This window comes from Polypterus senegalus, chromosome 11 (assembly GCF_016835505.1).
Source record: "Polypterus senegalus isolate Bchr_013 chromosome 11, ASM1683550v1, whole genome shotgun sequence".
NCBI classification, from domain to species: Eukaryota; Metazoa; Chordata; class Cladistia; order Polypteriformes; family Polypteridae; genus Polypterus; species Polypterus senegalus.
The window spans coordinates 51,253,918-51,275,079 of record NC_053164.1 but is presented as its reverse complement, the minus strand read 5'-3'; the positions used below and the strand labels follow the sequence as shown (position 1 = coordinate 51,275,079).

The following is a 21,162-nucleotide window of genomic DNA, read 5'->3' as shown; positions in this document are numbered from 1 at the left end:
TATGGTATAACACTGGCAAACGTGTACAAAATATTTTTTTGCTTTGGGCAGCATTCAGATCTGGCTTTGTACTCATCCTACAGAGTTTTGTAGTGCTGATTTAAATGATCAAACAAATTAGTCGTGTTGTGGCAACAATTGCAAGGCACCATCAACAAAGTACCTGTTTTTGGTCTACATCATCCTTTCTGTAGCTAAAATAATTCCATATGACTGACGTTACATTTCTTTTTGTAACCAAATCATTCTTTCTGGCATTTTCCTCTGGTTTATCGCTCATTTTCAGGTCCAATGTGATTGACAACTAGGGCCTGCTATGTTTATTCAAGAACAATTGTGAGTGGTGGTTCTCTGTTCATGCACTACCTGCATGACATTCATTACCTAGCTCTATGCATCCCAAAACCCATAACTGTAGTAAATTAGGGTTTATCACACAAACTAGTCTTGTAGATAAGCTGTATGCGGCTTACTTTTTATTCGTTTAATTCTTTTCCTATATCTAATCCACTAAGATTGTACATCCTGTGATGCGACTATTGTGCATGCACACATTGCAATCATGATGCATAAATGATATATTGTGCAGCCCTACTACCAAGCATGTTAAATATTAAAATAGTCAGCCCTCTCCTGGTAAATGTGGACTAGTAACTGAAGAACTACTTTTGTTATTCTCATGTGCCTAATGTGGCAATTTAGTACTCCATTAGGCAGGTCCAAAATCAAAAAGTACATAAGTAGAATACATTTATTAATTCCTGAAAGTAATTACCACAGTATAAATTCTTTAGAATTTTGAAATCAGCAACATATATACCACTGCCACAAAAATGAAAAAACAAATGTGGAACATAAACGCTCAACATATAATTATCAGTTGCATTGTGAATTTGCAAAAATTGGTTTTCATCTCATTTCATGATGATCCGTCTCTAAATGAGTTGAGAAAGATGTGAGCGGTGTAAAGTTTTGAGATGGATTAGATCTGGTTTTTAAATACATTGATGATGAATGATTGTTTTATGAATTCCTAGTCACAATCCTAAACATAACAAAATACCTTATCCCAGATGCAATGACATACTGTTTATTGGTGTACCATTATAAGCAATGGTATATAAGCTAGTTTGGAAAAGCTGCCTGTATGTAAAACACAGCTAGGAAGCAAAATGTCTACAACAGTTAGAGGAGAAGTTTGGAAATGGACAAGTTTGTTTTAACAACGTCACAAATTAGCATATAGCAAAGGAAATGTGTTAATAAAGAGACACACACCGAGACCACAGTATTGCAAACAAGCAAATAAAGAAAAAAACAGACTTCTTTGAATAAATTAATATATTCTACCATACAGTATATTCTCCGCTCCTCAGGCATCCTCTCTCTTTTCCAAGATTGCATTAAACAATCTGGTTAAAAACTCCACTGCCATTTCCCTTAAACCCCTCCATGTTCCCACAGGTATGTCACCTGGACCAACAGCCTTTCCATTCTTTAATCTCTTCATAGCTGTTCTTAATTTCTCCTTGATAATTCGTTGTACTTCCTGATTCACTATCTCCACATCATCCAACCTTCTCCTTTACTCATTCTCTTCATTCATTACCTTCCCAAAGTACTCTTTCCATCTGCTCAGCACACTCTCCTCGTTTGCGATTACGTTTCCATCTTATATCCTTTATCATCCTAGCCTTCTGCACAACTTTCCCCCGCCTAGTTCCTCTGTTTAGTATATCCTTAATTATTACTGCATTGTTTCAAAACAAGTATAATTTTCAACATATTATTTTACTGAGATTGTCAGTAGTACTAACAGTACTAGTATGGACACACAGTGATTAGTACTACAGTCAAAGGCTCATTCAAAGAATGAATGTTTGCTGGAAACTTGCAGGACTTGAAGCACTAGTCTCTTACAAATCAAGTGTTGTATATCAGATCACACATTGGACATTATTTAAACAGAACAAGTCAATAAAAGAAAAGCTTGAACTGTAAAATTACTTTAAGATGAACTAAATTATAATGACACTGGTAATTCCATTTTTTTGCCCTAATTAGTATATTTATTTAAAATGCCACGCTATTAGTGTAATCCATGGGTTTGATAATTGATGGATACTTAATTGTATATGCTCTGTAGAAGCTTAAATTAAATCCAGGTTTAGCTCCACATCTTGTACCCAATGCTTCCTGGACAGGTTCTGGTTTCGGCCCTGACCCTTGCAGCCTTGTAATGTATATAGTAAATTAAGGAGAATGATGTAAGGTTGTCTCCAGAAGCAGGGATTCAGCAATTAACTTCCTAAAAATAGCCTCTTAAGATGCAACAGAATCTGCTTCTCATTCATAATTGCTGTGCTATAGATGTTAGCTCCTTTGTTACTAAAATTAATTAGAAGGCCTACTGTATCTTTTACTACTTATGAACTGTACACTCAAATTTTCCAAATATTATACTTAACATTTCAGAAAGGAAAAGGAGCTTTATATTTACTTGTAATATTTACCCCTAGATATTTTAATTGATCTGCTAAGATAAATGGAAGGTGTCCACTCCGATATTACGTTTTTGAGAATTCACTGGAAAAAGCACGATTTTATTCAAATTGATTTTAAGTCCAGATATCTTCTGAAAAATCTACTAATGTATTTAGGACTGCTGGCACAGAATTTTGTGGCTCCAATATATACAGTAGAATTTGTTATCCCTAGCTTCTATAAATTTACTAATAATAGTGGAGCTAACTTATTTAAGAATTTTTTTTATATAGAATTCCACTGAGTAGCCATCAGGGCCAGCTGCTTTCCCACTTTGAAGTGAGTTTATAGCATCTAGTAATTCTTAAAGTGTCAGCGATTTATCCAGTTCTGCAGCACTAATACTATACAGCTGATTAGATTGTGTCGTATCTTCTTTAAACAGAGTAGAATACAAGGACTTATAGTACTCTCTAAATGTTGCAAAACCTGTCTTTTCCCATACAGTGCCTTATTTGGAGACCTTGTGTATTCTATATCTATTCTGGGAGTTTCAAGGATTAACTCATACATCTTCTTGGTTTCCCGTTTATTTTTGTGAAAGAGATACGAAATAATTTGTCCTCTTAAAATGCCTTAAAATTTTCCCCAGAGTACACCTGCTAAGTCCTCCAAGGATGCATTTGTCTCAAGAAAATAATTGATTTGCTTGGATATGAATTCTGTACAGTTCTCATCAGCTAATGACAGGGGTTTTAGACACCAGCAATGTGATGAGTGTGTAGGACACAGTAATTTAAGCTCCATGGTATGGTCAGTGATAACGATAGTGTCGTACTTACAAGATTTGATAGTTAGCAAAAAAAATTGTCTATAAGGAAATAATCAATTCTTTATTAACAATGATGTACGGGTGAGAAGAAGGAGTATGCTCTTTGGTTAGGATTTAAGAACCTCCATGTGTCAGATAAGTTATGATCCATTACAAACTATGCAATGTTAACAGAGTTGTATCTGAGGATCTATCCATGTCTAGATTTTAAACAAAATTAAAGTCTCTGGCCATTATGATTTTGTGAGTGTTCACATTAAGGATACAAAATTTTACTGTCCGCATGCAAAAATTTAAACAACAACTTAACATTGTTAAGATGATCATCCTTCCCAAGCTGCTACTCCTATTTCAAAGCATTCCGATATACATTAACAAATCATTTTCTGATTTTTTAATCATAACTTCATTTATTTGGAACTCTAAATACTCACACCTCCAATGGGCGACATAAAGCAGAAGGGGGCATGGCACTACCCAACTTTCAATTTTACTACTGGGCGGCAAATATACAGGCAATAAAGATCTGGACATTGACACAGATTGATGACTATCCACAAGCCTGGTCTGAAATAGAAATACAATCTTGCAGTACTTCTTTATATTCCTTGCTCTGTGCCCCAGTTAATACAAACAACTGTCATTATACTAAAAATCCAATTACCCGTCATTCTCTCAGAATATGGAACCAATGTAGGAAGCACCTTAAGACAGAAAAGCTCTTATGTGTTCCACTTCTGCATAACCACCATCTTTTTCCTCGCTACAAATATATACACTATTCATTGTCTGGAAAATGTCCGGGATTAAACCACTTAAGAGACTTGTACAGAGATAATGTTTTTGCATCCTACAAACAATTATGGTTCATATACAACTTCTCATCAACACAATTCCTCTACTACTGTCAAGCTAGAAATTTTGCTAAACAGAACCTGCCCAATTTTCCTCACCTTCTACCTTGCTCAGAAGAATTATTGATCAATCTTGAAGACTCAAATAGCTTCTCTACAATTTTTAAAAATATATGAAAGTCTCTACCTTTCAAAGACTCAAGACACGCAATACTTCACAAAAGGAGTGGAAGGCAGCCAAGCACAGAATACACTCTATATGTGCAAAGCATTCAGTCATTCACCTTAAAATCTTTTATCAAGCACATTTATCTCATATAAGTTATACAAAATGTTCCCAGGGCAAGATTCAACCAGTGAATGTTGCAATCTACCTCCAGCCTCACTGGGCTACATGTTCTAGGCGTGCTCAGAATTAACAACATTTTGGACAAAAATATTTGCATGCCTATAAGACAACCTTGGCGTCACAATCATACCTAGCCCATTAACATCTGTGTTTAGTGTACTCCCATATGGCCTTAAAGAGGAGAAAGACAAACAAACTGTACTTTCCTTTACTGTTCTACTAGCACATAGACCTGTCTTGAAGTGAAAGAATCCCACCCCACCACTCTTAATTCAGTGGGTAACCAATGTTTTATACTACTTCAAATTGGAAAAACTCTCACTTGGAGGATCTGTTCAAAATATTTAAAAAAAAATGTCAGGATCTAATCAATAACATTTTAGAATGAGCTTCCAATTTAGGGAAAAACGATATCCTTCTTTTCTTGCCCCTTCTATAGACCACCTTCAAGTTGCTAGCTCCTCTCTCTTTCTCTTGGGTGGGGGTGGAATTTTGCTTTGATTTGTTACATTTGTCTTGAATTTATGGAATGTTATCCGTTTCTAATTAAAATGTATAAAAATATAAAAATACAATTCAGAAAAGAAAACTATGACTAGGGCCACTATTTTTAACCATAACTCTTTACGAATCCATGACTAATGTAGTACTGCCAAAGTTAGCTAAATATTAAACTCATATCTTGCTTGCAATTAAATTTTTTTCTCAACCATCCTGACCAAGCAAGTAAAGAAAAAAAGACTACCTTTCAATGTCCTTTCATTAACCAGGTTCAACCCCAACTATTTTGTCTACTTCCTAGTAATAAATCTGCAAGAAAATAATACACATTGAGAAAAAACTCTTGATTAACAGTAATAAAACTTTCAAATAAATAAGGATCATTAGAAATGTTCACTAGAGTGTTATGTAGCAGACAATGAGTCTCTAAGGTACACTTTCAGCAGCTTTTTCAAACCACTATAACTACTTTAATATATTTGTGAAGGACCACATTGGAACAGGACACACATTCCAATAAAAGATTGGGATGTGCAGAACATTCCATAGACACTTTCCACTGGGGGCTGCTGGATGAAATTCAAATGTGAAGAGTGCAGAATGCTGGTGGGTAGGTGGGGGCATAAGTCAGTTCTGAGTACTGTCAAATAATAAACAAAATATCAATAAAGCAATCTGCTATTCTAGTACCTGGACTCAAAAATATAATTAACATTAAAAATAATATGCTTCTCAGCATGTTCCTCAGCTGTTCCAAGGTCATGGAATCTGATTATTCATTGTAATCCTTTAGCATCCTCTTTGTATGCAAAGTGATTAAAATTTGGCATTAGAAAAGGTACAATCAAATTAAAATTCTCTGGCCCACTTCTTTTCCCAGCCTGAAAATCCTAACTCATGTTGGCATGTAGAATGAGTGAGCTGCTAATAAAATATCAATATTACAAAACAACAAATGCTATCTTTTAGACTGGTGAAAATGTAGTAGAGGTATGATGATAGTGAAGGTACCAACTACATTTACAGTCTTACTGTCACACCATCTACAAAGCAGGTGCATACTGTACTAAACTCTGAATCTTTTCAACATGACAGAAGCCTTGGCAAGCAGAGTGGCTCCAGCCACCTGATACCATTGGCAAGCTAGAAATCTCTAGATCTAATAACAAGGTTTCCTTTTCCGCGGAAGCAGACCCCCTCACCCTTCCCTGGCCCTTGTAAGCATGCCTGCCCCGTTGTCTACATATTAAATGTGCCAGTAAAGCACAAACATCTGCCAACTTTCAGCTGGCATATACTGTCACCCATCCAGGTCTATCCTGTGAGACACTGGGTTGACCTTATGTTTTGCACATTATGTATTGTCCACAAAATAAATTGGACATAGCATTATTGAATGAAATGGATGATTATTGTTTTAAAAATGAAATGATTTTACCAAAGATTCAGAGTGGCCCCAGTCAATTCATGCCTCTGGCAAGCTTAAAAACTCAAACTGGTGTTGGTCTAATTCAATAGATATTGTCTACAAAAATTAATTGGACAATATATTGGATGGAATTGGTGGTTATTGCTTTAAAAAAGAAACAATTTACCAGAATCAAACATTCAATAAGCTTTTCTGTGATACTGTGTTTAGCAGTCTGTTTGTAGTAGATACAAGTAGACAACAATAAACTATACTAACTGTAATCCCAAGTTTGACAGGGTTTAGAATGGACTCATAATACTTGTGAAAGACGACCGGCAACTCAATCCAGTCGGGAAGTCCCAGAATGGAAAGAATAGAGAAGGGTAGCCTTTCCAGGACACTAGGTGGCAGATCCCCTACACGGTAACTGTACCCCGGATTCCCTCAGGGCATCATGGGACATGGAGTCCATTTTTACAGCCCTGTTGGGTGCCATGGGTGCTGCCAGGGGGAAGCACATAAAGGACCTGGGGACTCTTATTTTTTCCTACAACCCGGAAGTACTTCAGAGTCAAGAGGACAAAAGCCCACAGTACTTCCGGATGCTTGAGGACTGATGGTGTGGCATTTGACCCGGAAAAAGACAAGAAGCACTTCTGAGTCAAGGAATATATAAAGAACTGTTGGACATAGACATAGAATTACTAGACACTGCATGACCATCAGCATCATACGTCAACGTTGCTGCCATATTGCGAGTGGCACTGCTGTGGAGTGAAGTAATGAATAATGTGCTGCTTGGCATTGTACAAACCGCTGTACGCTTCAAACCAGACGTATACGAGCTGACGTATATGAGAGGGAAGAGAATTCCCGAGTTGAGGAGCACTATGAGAGACGCTCAAGCTCCCAAAGAACAGAGTTCGATGTGTGGTGCAGAAAGTAGAGCTGCAGATGAGGATCTGAGTGAGCAAGAGGAGTGCAAGTCTGCAGGAGATCAGTGAGGTTGTAGAGAGCTTTAAATGTTAAGAGCAGTATTTTGTATTGTATTCTGTAATTAACAGGGAACCAGTGAAGTTGAGAGAGAATAGGTGTAATATGTTCAGTAATTTAGAACAGGTTATTATCCTGGCAGCAGAATTTTGAAGACGTTGTAAGCGATAGATAAGTTTTTGTGGGATGCCAGATAGAATAGCATTACAGTAATCTATATGTGACATGACTTGAGAATTAATCAATACTTCAGTACTGTGTTGCGTAAGAACAGGACGTCTAGAAATGTTTCGGAGATGGAAGAAGGCAGTCCGAGAATGTTACTTATATGGGAGGAATTATTTAATAATAATAACATTATTAATAATAATAATTGCCATTATTAGTGTATAAATGGATATAAATAATTGCATGCAAACGATTTGCCAAAATCTGCTGTATGTAAACATTATTGTTTTTTCATCAGAAAACCCGGTTTCCATGTCTACCTGTATTAGTTTAAATGGCACTTTGCCACTCGCAATAGGGCGGATGTGCTGACGTATATTGTTATTAGTGAATTGTGGCGTGTGTGGTGTTTTGTGTACTTTATTGAAGAAAATAATAAAAAAATCTTCTTGGTGCTAAATAATTGTGTCCTGGACATCTGTCTGTTGGGTTTCACGGGGCAACAGTGACCCCTAGCATCCACAATTGGCGTAGTCGGCAGGAGTCCGACTGTTGCTTTAGGTCAGAAAACCTTTAAAAATTAACGTGGATATAACCCACAGACAGCGACACACAGGAACCGCCAAGCCCATTTGCCGGTCCAACATGGGGAAAAAGAAGAACAACAGTGCAGAGAGCAGTCAGGCGCTCGACGTCCCCTGCGTCCAAGAAAAGCAACGGAGCGACAACGCCTTACGGGAGGACAATTTTCCGGGTGACGTCATCCAAAGTATGTGCTGGGGAAGGGATTGAAAACATTTTCAAAATAACACACTCATATTTTACGTGCTCATACCTCGTAGAAGGAGTTCATCCGGAGTTCGTAGTAAAGACAAAGAATCTTCCCGAAGACGGTTGTGCGCTTTCTGAGGGACGTCCGAACATGGAAGACTTCCTCATGCATTCTGCCAACGGACATGTGACCACACCTGAGGCATCATGGGATAGTGGAGGTCAACAGTGGCCCGTATGCTGGATTAAAGACATCCCGACGGAGGCGGATTTCCCAAAAAGGTAGGGGAAGGCAGACGAAGCATCGCAAGCCATAAAAGAAGGTAAGGAGGTTCGGGGAGTGACTGATCGATCCGCTGAAAAAAAGAGTCAGGCGGATTGCGGTCATCTTGAAGCCAGTATACCAAACTCCAAATCCCAAAAGGCCAACTGCACAGGCGCAGGAGACGCTTGCCAGCTCACAGCTGGAGGACAGGGCTTTTGAAAGTCCAAGCTTGTCACCAGCCGATCAGGAAAGTGACTTCAATGTGCGAGAGGTGGAAAAGGTAAACCAGCCTGTAAAAAGCCTTTTTCAGGTCATCTCTTTGATGAAAAAGAGCATCGATGAGTTGGGAGCGACAGCCAAAGCACCTTTACGGTGGGTGGAGGAATACTTGCACCGCTTTGGATGGGAGCTTCCTCAGATGACAGATTCGGCGGTACAGGTGGTTTCGACCAGTACCATACATGAAGTTGGGACGCAGAGTACAAGGACAGCACGATTGGCTAGTATCGGCTACCACGTACTCTCGATTCCCACAACTGATATAGGGGTGATGACCAAGTGTCTGGTAGAAGGAGCGGGGGCATGAGAGCAGCGGGATAGTGCTGACTTCTGGTTTTTCCCAAGCCTTAAGACATCAGCGCCGGTCTCACCCAAAATTAAAGGGGGTGCAGCTCAATGCGGTCGGGATGTAGCAGAATGGGAAGAATGGAGAAGGGCAGTCTTTCCAGGACACTGCCTCCCCCAAGACACTAGATAGCAGATCCCCTTGACGTTAACTGTACCCCGGATTCTCTCAGGGCATCATGGAGTTCATTTTCTTAGCCCTGTTGGGTGCCGTGGCTGCTGCCAGGGGGAAGCACATAAAGGACCTGGGGACTTTTATTTTTTCCTACAACCCAGAAGTACTTAGGAGTCACGAGGACAGAAGCCCATAGTACTTCCGGGATGCTTGAGGACTGATGATGTGGCGTTTGACCCGGAAAAAGAGAAGGGGCACTTCCGGGTCAAGGAATATATGAAGGACTGTTGGAGGCCCAACAAGCTTAGCCGGAGTTGGGATGGTTGGGTGACGAAGCTGCTGGAAGTTGGGGGATTATTACTGTATTATTATTGATTATTGTTATTAGTGAATTGTGGAGTGTGTGGTGCTTTGTGCATTTTATTGAAGAAAATAATTAAAAAATCTTCTTGGTGCTTTTATACATGTCTCCTGGACGTCTGTCTGTTGGGTTTCACGGGGCAATAGTGACTACTTTAAAAGTCTTAATGATTATTACTTCAGAGTTTTCCATTAGTTGATGGCCATTGCTAACCAGGTTTTACATTTCAGGAATATTTTTTAATTCCACTTTTCATTTTGTTATCACAACCGTATTAGCTAAATGAGACTATAATTCATTCCACAGCCTTCTTAGGAAACTAATCTAATTTTTATTTGAAATACTATAAATTATTAACAAGAAGAGTATGTAAATTATAACAGTTCTGTCATATGCAGATATTTGTAAACCGTATATGTGAGGAAACTTGTGGTTATAGGTGCTATATAACAGCATTGTAATTTAAACCATTATGTATTTTCTAACTCATTCTCAGAAAGTGGAAGAAAATAAGGATGAGGATACCATCTGTAATGGCTTTCATGTATTCACCTTTACTTCAGATTTCCTAAATATTAATTTTCGTTTTGATACTGTTTGGGAGGATTTTTCTTCTGAGCAGAATTAGGCTCGACTCTTACATATCAATTAGTGTTGCCAATAAATTGAAAAATAAAAAAATAAATCTCACTTGCATGAGAAATTTGCTTGCCTTTTGTAGGGCCTTTGAGGCTTTTAAAGGAACAATTTCCTCCATATAGCATTTTTAATTCACATTCCATAAAAAGGGTAGAAGGGTCCTTCAAACTTATGGAAGTTGTGGAAGTATACATGGATAAAGGTTTTGCTTTCTGCACTGATCTGCAGAGTGTGACAGACCACGAACAGGGAGTAAAGTCACACAAATCAAAAAAAAGTAATTCTCGAGTGATAATTGAATCTTGACAGGAAACAACATGCTCTGGCATATGGATCTCAGCATGGCCAAATGGCAGGCCAAATAGCATTGACGTCATTGAGCTCAGCAGTAACTCTGCACCACCCCCTCGCAAATTCTTTCCATCATTATCTCTCCCTCTGGCTTTGGCAATGCAAAGGCCTCTGGTGCCTCTATTTTGTGACGTAACATTTTGCAGCCGAGCCCAGAAATAAAGCCAAACACAACTCACCAGCCCACCATGAATCAGAAAAAAGACAAAATGTTCAAGCTTAAATGCCTTGATCCCTTCTCAAACATCTTACTGTTACTAATGGAAGAGAAATGACATCCATCAAAAGAATGGAAACATGAACAATTTATAAATATACAGTACTTAATAAGGGGGAGCGCTATATCTCACTAGGTCTCAGTAGTCGGCTACAACAGCCATTCTTCACAACATCTCTAGTAATCAGCTAACCGTATGTTTTTAAAGTGTAGCAAGAAAATCAAACTATCACCCAATTCTGCCACTTGTAGTAAAAAAAAGAAAAATTATTATTCTATACCTTGTAAAATAGGCTGAAATGTTCTGAGCCTCTGTAAATTAGAGTGAATCGATTCACTGTACAGTCTTCTGGCAGTGTGTATTCACAGTTAAGAATTACATTAACATTTTGACAGAAACATTCAGCTGCAGATGATGCCTGCATACTTTTATTTTGAATAGATGTTCTCAGTCTAAAAAGATACAAATTTATTAAATAAAATGTAATTCCCTCCTTCCATTCATGTCCCTTCAACATGTGGCCTCAAAAAAGAAAAAGTTTTGAGTTAGGCATATTATCTTACCACAGCATCCAGGAAGCGGATACAGCGCAGCAGTTCCTTACGTGTCTCACAGTACTGACGAAAAAGGAGACGGCCGATGGGTTGTTTGTTACAGAGGTTGTTGTAATCTTTGTCTAAAAAAAATTAAGATATGTGACATCAGGTTTAGATTCTCATCATTTTCTATGAAATGGTCTCGGCAAGCTGAATAACTTACCAGTTTCAATGCGAAGAACAAAAAATACAAAAAATGCAAAACGAGATATTAGAAGAATTTTGAACAAAAATCACTCCAAAAGGTTTTACGTAAAATAGTATTCCTATTTATATATCTGTCTTTATTTTACCAAATCACACTGAACAGCCATACAATGTTTATACATTGGTCTCCTACCAACTTTATTTAATTATTCCCCCACCCCGACCAGGATACTAACAGCAGTTCAAAGGTCAGCTTCTGAATGCAACCCTATACACAGGCAACCAAAAGCACAGTAGGTGATAACAGGCAGAGCAAGAAAAAGAAAACACACATTTGCTCATAAGCTAAGAAAACTACTATTTTTGGCATAAAGATTCTTAAAAGGATAAGTTCAGTATTGAGTATAGTCGGTAGCCATACCACATGCACTACAGAAGAGGTCATACACCTGAAGGGAAGCATGTTCGAACCCAGCCAGTACTTGGATGGGAGACCATCTGGGAAAAAGCTCAAGTTGCTGCTGAAACGAGTATTTGGTGAGTCTAGAAGCGGATGTTTACCTAGATGTCTAAATGTGAATCCAATGTCCTTCAGAAGAGATGTAAAACTGAGGTCCTGACTCTTCTTGCACATCCTTTATAAAGAGCAAGGTATATCCCAATGTCTTGGCTAAATTGTCCACCTTGGCCAAGTCAATATGGCTCATCAGTTCACCAACCAATAACTCATGTGTAGTAAGCATACCGGTGCAAAAATGGCTGTCGTCGCATCATTCTGGTGGATGCTACACATTAGTGGTGGCTGAAGTGGCTCCCTAATCACTAAGAAAAGTGGTATATAAATGTAAAGAATTATGAATTATTATTGTTATTCAAAGTTTTTTTCTGTGGATTTAACATGCAAAATCGTGTTCTATAGTTAAGTGTTTTCTATACATTTTTAATAATGTCTTGCCTTCACTGACATTTTATAGCAGATTCTAATGGGGCATCATAGGAACATGAAAGCTTAAAAACTTACTAGATTCGTCCATGATTGTTGTCAAGTATTGATCTGCCTCTTGCAATTATACATACATTGTAAAATAGTTTATACGTGTCATTTATTTTTAATATACTGTATATGTATTCTTTTCACACCTGCATATGCTGGATTCACATCCAAATGTCTGCTAATGGTGTTTTCATTAAATAGCCACGTTTCAGCCAGTTCTCTGTCACTTTTAATATTAGCTTTGAATTTCACTTGCACTGAGTCCCATTTAAATTTGTGTCCGGTCAAACTTGTATGTGCATAAATCAGGGACTACGGGTTCTTTCTTCTGACTGCATTTTGATGTTCCTGTGTATGTCTGGCAAGTGTTTTTGATGTTTTTCCCATATATACAGCTGGACATGAAACAGCTGGGAAACTACAGCAGATGTAGTAAGGGTGACAGCAACAAGGGTCCTTGGCAAGACATCTGGAAAGAGGAAGAAGGAAAAGGAAACCTGGTAGTGGAATGAGGAAATACAGGAGAGTATACAGAGGAAAAGGATGGCAAAGAAGAAGTGGGATAGTCAGATAGATGCAGAAAGTAGTCAAGAGTACATGGAAATAAGGCGCAAAAGGTGGGGAAGGCTAAAGAAAAGGTGTATGATGAGTTGTATGAGAGGTTGGATACTAAGGAAGGAGAAAAGGACCTGTACCAATTGGCTAGACAGAGGGACCAAGCTGGGAAAGATGTGCAGCAGGTTAGGGTGATAACGGATAAAGATGGAAACATACTCACAAGCGAGGAGAGTGTGTTGAGCAGATGGAATGAGTACTTTGAGAGGCTGATGAATGAAGAGAACGAGAGAGAGAAGAGGTTGGATGATATGGAGATAGTGAATCAGGAAGTGCAACGGATTAGCAAGGAGGAAGTAAGGACAGCTATGAAGAGGATGTAAAATGGAAAGGCTGTTGGTTCAGTTGACATACCTATGGAAGCATGGAGGTGTTTAGGAGAGATGGCAGTGGAGTTTTTAACCAGATTGTTTAATGGAATCTTGGAAAGTGAGAGGATGCCTGAGGAGTAGAAAAGAAGTGTACTGTTGCCGATATTTAAAAATAAGGGGGATGTGCAGGACTGCAGTAACTACAGGGAAATAAAACTGATGAGCCACAGCATGAAGTTATGGGAAAGAGTAGTGGAAGCTAGGTTAAGAAGTGAGGTGATGATTAGTGAGCAGCAGTATTGTTTCATGCCAAGAAAGAGCACCACAGATGCAATGTTTGCTCTGAAGATATTGATGGAGAAGTTTAGAGAAGGCCAGAAAGAGTTGCATTGCGTCTTTGTGGACCTGGAGAAAGTATATGACAGGGTGCCTCGAGAGGAGCTGTGGTATTGTATAAGGAAGTCGGGAGTGGCAGAGAAGTATGTAAGAGTTGTACAGGATATGTACGAGGGAAGTGTGACAGTGGTGAGGTCTGCGGTAGGAGCGACGGATGCATTCAACGTGGAGGTGGGATTACATCAGGGATCAGCTCTGAGACCTTTCTTATTTGCAATGGTGATGGACAGGTTGACAGACAAGATTAGACAGGAGTCCCCGTGGACTATGATGTTTGCTGATGACACTGTGATCTGTAGCGATAGTAGGGAGCAGGTTGAGGTGACCCTCGATAGGTGGAGATATGCTCTAGAGAGGAGAGAAATGAAGGTCAGTAGGAAGAAGACAGAATACACGTGTGTGAATGAGAGGGAGGTCAGTGGAATAGTGAGGATGCAGGGAGTAGAGTTGGCGAAGGTGGATGAGTTTAAATACTTGGGATCAACAGTACAAAGTAATGGGGATTATGGAAGAGAGGTGAAGAAGAGAGTGCTGGCAGGGTGGAATGGGTGGAGAAGAGTGTCAAGAGTAATTTGTGACAGACGGGTATCAGCAAGAGTGAAAGGGAAGGTCTACAGGACGGTAGTGAGACCAACTATGTTACAAGGGTTGGAGACGGTGGCACTGACCAGAAAGCAGGAGATAGAGCTGGAGGTAGCAGAGTTAAATATGGTAAGATTTGCACTGGGTGTGATGAGAATGGATAGGATTAGAAATTAGTACATTAGAGGGTCAGCTCAAGTTGGATGTTTGGGAGACAAAGTCAGAGAGGCAAGATTGCGTTGGTTTGGACATGTGCAGAGGAGAGGTGCTGGGTATACTGGGAGAAGGATGCTAAGGATAGAGCTGCTAGGGAAGAGGAAAAGAGGAAGGCCTAAGCGAAGGTTTATGGATGTGGTGAGAGAGGACATGCAGTTGATGGGTGTAACAGAACAAAATGCAGAGGACAGAAAGATATGGAAGACGATGATCCCACTGTGGCAACCCCTAATGGGAGCAGCCAAAAGAAGAAGAAGAAGAAGAAGTCATTGAGTGTATCACTTAACACTAGAATTACCAGAGCCTACAAGAAAGCTTGTAAATCTGGCCCACCTTAAATCCATTCTCACCTCTCCATCAGTCTTTTGTCCTGTAAATGTGTTCATTAACAGCAAGCAGCCTGGTATTGGAAGACAGCAGTTCTTAGCATTGCACCACGCAAGCTGTCGTATCAACCTCCGACCGTAACCTGCTTTCTTTTTTCTTCGGTTAAATTCTTGAATAAAAGTGCACTTGTTTTGTTATACTTGTACCTTTTGTGAAAGTGTTTATTTTATATTTGTATTTCAGGCTTCACACATTATACATTTCATGTCTACATTTTTTCAATTATTACTAAAACATGAAAAACATTTCTGTGTTAACTACGTTTTACATAGATTGTTGTTGACACAGAACACACATGAAATGTATGCATTCCAACTGATGATGTACTATTTTACCCTATAAAGCTCCAACACTTCACTCGAAGATAAACACTGAGCACTGAGAAACTGCGAAATGAACTGCAGAGGTGGGCGGGGGGGGATGAGATACCAAGAGGTTGCGATTTCGATATCAGCTGCTTCCAAATTTACCATTTTCAGTAATGAGCTGCTCTTATTGTTAAATTCATACAATAAAAGCATACATTTCATTTGTGTCTATAAATTTAGTTAAAGTTAGTTTAGTTTCAGTTTTATTCTCTCTCTCACGTTCAAGTCCACACACCCTCCGGATCTGACACCATTTTCAGATAAAGACGTGATATAACAAACAAACTTAATTTTGTTATACCCCCTCTTTAAATGAAAACAGCGTCAGATCTTGTGCGCGAACGAGACTGGGACTGAGAAAACTGTGGACGTGAATGTGAGTGGTGTGCATGACTGAGAATGACTGTGGATGTTAATTTGTTTTTATTCAGTTTTATTCTTGAGTGCTCCTGCTCACACTGAATTAGTATGCACCTTCTGATCCATGATGTCAAAGCCGCGCTGACTAAAAAGGGAGACTTAGGTATATATAAGATTTGGAATAATTTATTTTATGACCTATATTGTACATTTTGGAAAATGCTGTTGCACTAAGGCAATATTGTTATGCATGTTACTGCATGTTGGTATTTCTTTTGAACTCCAGGAGATGCAGAGGACAGAATAGTATAGAGAGTTCAGTTCCGCACTATATACAATCATCAGATTCAAATGTTAACAGTTCCCACACACACACCCAAGGTCCGTCTTTACGACATATGTATAAGGTGTGAAGCCTGAAGTCCAAATATCAAATAAACACTTTCACAAAAAGTACAAGTGTAACAAAACAAGTGCGCTTTTATTCAAGAATATAACTCCCAATCAAGAGTCTCTGGGTTCGATGCTGGCAGCTTCTCAAGTTTACCGTTTTGAGTAGAGAGCTGTTATTATTGTTATTATACAATAAAAAAATACATTTGATTTACGTCTGTAACAACTGCTGTAAATTTATAGTGCTTGTAAAAGTTAGCGTTTTTTTATTCAGTTTTATTCTCTCAGTCGCGTTCACGCTCGCCCCGATCCGACATTGTTGTTTTCAAATAAAGACGCACTAAAACAGAGGTGAACTCAGATCAAAGAAAACAGAAGCCCTCCCCGCAAGAAACGTCCACTTGCATACAGGTATAAGAATAACGCAGCTGCACCAGATGTAAAGGCGAAAGTCCGGCATCATCCTGCCAATCACCTGTCCTTCAAAGAAACAGCACAGCTTACAGAGCTTGCCAAAGCAACACCGTCCAGATCTAAACACTTGTGTGGTGTATGTGCCCAAAAAAAGTCTAACTGCATTCTCGTTCCATTACTCACGTACTAAAGTGTCAGCAGGTATTTTTCGTGGCATTACATGTGTAATTTGTGAGCATGCCCTTGACAATCAAACAGAGGAAGCTCTGTAGTATACTTGTGACTTTATGCTGTAGGAAGATAAGTCAATAAATCAAGATAAGTAACATCCGATCTGTTAAGTAATATATAAATGCTTCTTATGTAAAGACCATCACAAAATATAATCACAAACATGAGTCTGCACGATACATTGGCGAGCTCTGTACAATACGTTGGCGAGCTCTGTAAGCCGTGCTGTTTCTTTGAAGGACAGGTGATTGGCAGGATGACGCCGGAATTCGCCCTGTATTCAAACGGTGCCATCTTTCGCCTTTACGCCTGGTGCAGCTGCGTTGTTTTTACATGTGAGTGGATGTTTCTTGCGAGGAGGGCTTCTGTTTTCTTTCTCTGACCTGAGTTCACCTCAAGAACACTCAAGAATAAAATTGAATAAAAAAAATTTACATCCACAGTCATTCTCATTCTCGCACAACACTGACATCCACGTCCACAGTTTTCCCAGTCTAGTTGGCGCACAAGATCTGACACGGTTTTCAAATAAAGAGGGGGTGTAACAAAACAAGTTCGTACAATGTCTTTATTTGAAAACAGTGTCAGATCGGGAAGGGGGTGGCGTGTGTGTCTGGAAGCTTGAACATGAATCAGACAATAAAACTGGGGGGCTGCACTGAATAAGCTCCAGTTTTATTCTCTCAATCACAATCACGCTCTAACACCCCACCCCCCGCCTCTCCTGATCTGACTCTAAGTAACCGTGCCAGCGTAAATTCACACCTGATCTGACGCTGTTCGTTTTCAAATAATATTGCATTAGTGCGATGTTTTCTGATTAATTTTATACCCAATGTCCCATATATTTGTCTCTTTCTTTTTTTTCTCCATGCTGCTTTGACATTGTGCACCAGAAGGTGTGAGCTTATTCAGTGCAGCAGGAACACTCAATAAAACTGAATAAAAAAAAAAAAAAAGTGATGGTGAGATACAAAGAAGGCAGATTCACCAGCGTTTGTGTGTCAGTTTTTATCCCTCCAGATCAGAGACTGTCCAGTTCGATTTGGCTCTTACATACAAAGGATGGTGCATGTGCCCAAAAGATTAACATTTATATGTTACTTACATAAAAGCCAGATCGCATGTTATTTACCCATTTACCTATATTTAATTACTTACTTCCTATAGTCACAAGTTGAGTGCAGATGGCAAAAGTGCATTTTTGATTCGATGTAGAACCATCGTCATGATTTGAGTTTACCTCTGTTATATCGCGTCTATGTGAAAACAGCAGTGTCAAATGTGGGGGTGAGGGGGTGATGAGTTGGGATTGTGAATGCAGCTGAGAGAATAAAATTGAATAAAAAAAAAAACAAAGCTAACCTTTACAAGTATCATAAATTACACCAGCTGTTATAGACTGGAATCAAATGTATGTTTTTATTCTAAAGTAGTAAGAATACAAGTAGCTCACTTCTCAAAACGGACTCATCCGAGATCGAACCCGTGAAGCTTCGATTACCAGTCAACAGCTGATACCGTTGCTCCACCTAAACTGTCGTAGCAACTGCATGTAAATGTCGCACCCTAACGCAGGTTGTTTTTCTGCAGTTATATTTTTGAATGGAAGCGCATTTATTCTGTTATATTTGTACCTTTTGTGAAAGTGTTTCTTTGATATTTGGAATTCAGGATTCACACATTATACACTTCATGTCTACAGTTTGTCAATTATTACTAAAACATGAAAAACGTTTCTGCTTTAACGATGTGTTTACATAGATTGTTGCAGACATGGAACACACATGAAATGCAAGTGTTCTAAATAACGACATAGTATTTATAAAACGTGTAATTTTGCTTGACTTCTCATTCTATACAACTCTAAGCAACTGACATGCAGGTAAACAGACTTGAGCTGAGAAAACTGTGCGAGGTGGGGGTTGTGATAGCAGGCTGCTTGCTGTTTGCTGCTTATCAACACATTTAAAGGACAAATAACGCTGACGGAGAGGTGCAAAGCGTTTTAAGGTGGGACGGATCTACGAGTTTTTTCGTAGGCACTGTTAATTCTAGTGTTAAAGGGAAAAATAAGTTACATATATAGGAGTTGAAGAAATGATCAATATCAGGGGAGTTGAAATGAGTGAAACACCAGAGAAGGTAAAAAAGCAGCCATTAGAGGAAATAAGAGAAGTTAAATGGTTAGTTGGTCATTCAGTGCAACAGAAGCACATGAGAGGATCTGCTTTGTGCAGGTAACCAAGGACAAGAAGTTATAAATTAGGATGTGAAAGGGAGGAGATTAAAGGTGAATTAAGGGAAAAAAAAGGTTCAATCTGTAAATTGAAGAAATTTTTTAATGATCTGTAGAAAAGGCAGAGTGCTAAAAAAAAAAAAAAATGTAAAACAACTACAAGACAGTTTTTTGCAGGAATAATAAGGTCCCCAGGATTCTCTAGTCTGTGGACTTTGAAAAGAAGACAAAACTGAGTTTTCAACAATTACAAAATTAGCATTAGGAGTAACAGTTTCTACTAAATAGAAACAAAACAGCTGTATTGGTGTGAACACTGCATTTTTCTCCAACTACAGAGTAGCTTTTACCTATTGTTTATTAGGCAGATGCACACTGACAACTGCAAAGTGCAAAGTATTTGCATGGAAGTCCACCTTACTCAATACATACCTTTCATATCATATTAAAATAATTCATTATTTTTATATCTGCTTTAAAATATGTATTTACTGTTGCTAAAGAGCAAGGAATGTTGTTTTCTAAAGCGTTTGATTGCTGCAGTTTAAATGGGCAAGAATATTTTCTTCATATTTCATCTTTTTTAAAATAACACTGAAAGACCAGACTAGTCTTCTAGCAGGCCTAGGTGTCAGATTTCCGTGCCTTCAAGAATTTATAATGATCAAGAAGATGAGATTATATTTAGGGACCATCCATCCATCCATCCATTCTCTTCCGCTTATCCAAGGTCAGGTCGCGGGGGTAGCATCTTAAGCAGAGAAGCCCAGACTTCCCTCTCCCCGGCCACTTCTTCTCGCTCTTCCGGGAGAATCCCAAGGCGTTCCCAGGCCAGCCGGGAGACATAGTCCCTCCAGCGTGTCCTGGGTCTTCCCCGGGGCCTCCTCCCGGTTGGACGTGCCCGGAACACCTCACCAAGGAGGCGTCCAGGAGGCATCCTGATCAGATGCCCGAGCCACCTCATCTGACTCCTCTCGATGCGGAGGAGCAGCGGCTCTACTCTGAGCCCCTCCCGGATGACTGAGCTCCTCATCCTATCCTATCCTTAAGGGAGAGCCCAGACACCCTGCGGAGGAAACTCATTTCAGCCGCTTGTATTCGCGATCTCGTTCTTTCGGTCACTACCCATAGCTCATGACCATAGGTGAGGGTAGGAACGTAGATTGACTGGTAAATTGAGAGCTTTGCCTTACGGCTCAGCTCTTTTTTCACCACGACAGACCGATGCAGAGCCCGCATCACTGTGGATGCCGCACCGATCCGCCTGTCAATCTCATGATTCATTCTTCCCTCACTCGTGAACAAGACCCCGAGATACTTAAACTCCTCCACTTGGGGCAGGATCTCCCCCCCAACCCTGAGAGGGCACTCCACCCTTTTCCGGCTGAGGACCATGGTCTCGGATTTGGAGGTGCTGATTCTTATCCCAGCCGCTTCACACTCAGCTGCGAACCGCTCCAGAGAGAGCTGAAGATTACGGCCTGATGAAGCAAACAGGACAACATCATCTGCAAAAAGCAGTGACCCAATCCTGAGTCCACCTAACCGGACCCCTTCAACACCCTGGCTGCGCTTAGAAATTCTGTCCATAAAAGTTATGAACAGAATCGGTGACAAAGGGCAGCCCTGGCAGAGTCCAACTCTCACTGGAAACGGGCTCGACTTACTGCCGGCAATGCGGACCAAGCTCTGACACCGGTTGTACAGGGACTGAACAGCTCTTATCAGGGGGTCCGGTACCCCATACTCCCGGAGCACCGCCCACAGGATTCCCCGAGGGACACAGTCGAACGCCTTTTCCAAGTCCACAAAGCACATGTAGACGTGATTGGGAGGAATGGCCCCCCCAATCTGAACCCGAGCGGTGTTTTGTTATTGGACTTCTGTGCTCGCCACGGATTGTCCATAATGAACACCATGTTCAAGCATAAGGGTGTTCATATGTGCACTTGGCACCAGGACACCTTAGGCCTCAGT

At 39.8% G+C, this 21,162-nt stretch overlaps 1 protein-coding gene across 1 annotated transcript in view; it reads right to left on the bottom strand.

Moving 5' to 3' along the window:
• Nucleotides 1-21,162, bottom strand: part of grk5l (G protein-coupled receptor kinase 5 like) — a 183,310-nt gene that overhangs the window by 71,944 nt on the left and 90,204 nt on the right. The window contains exon 3 of the mRNA XM_039768599.1: nt 11,500-11,612. Coding sequence (XP_039624533.1) covers nt 11,500-11,612 — 113 coding nt within the window. The remainder of the gene's footprint in view (nt 1-11,499; nt 11,613-21,162) is intronic.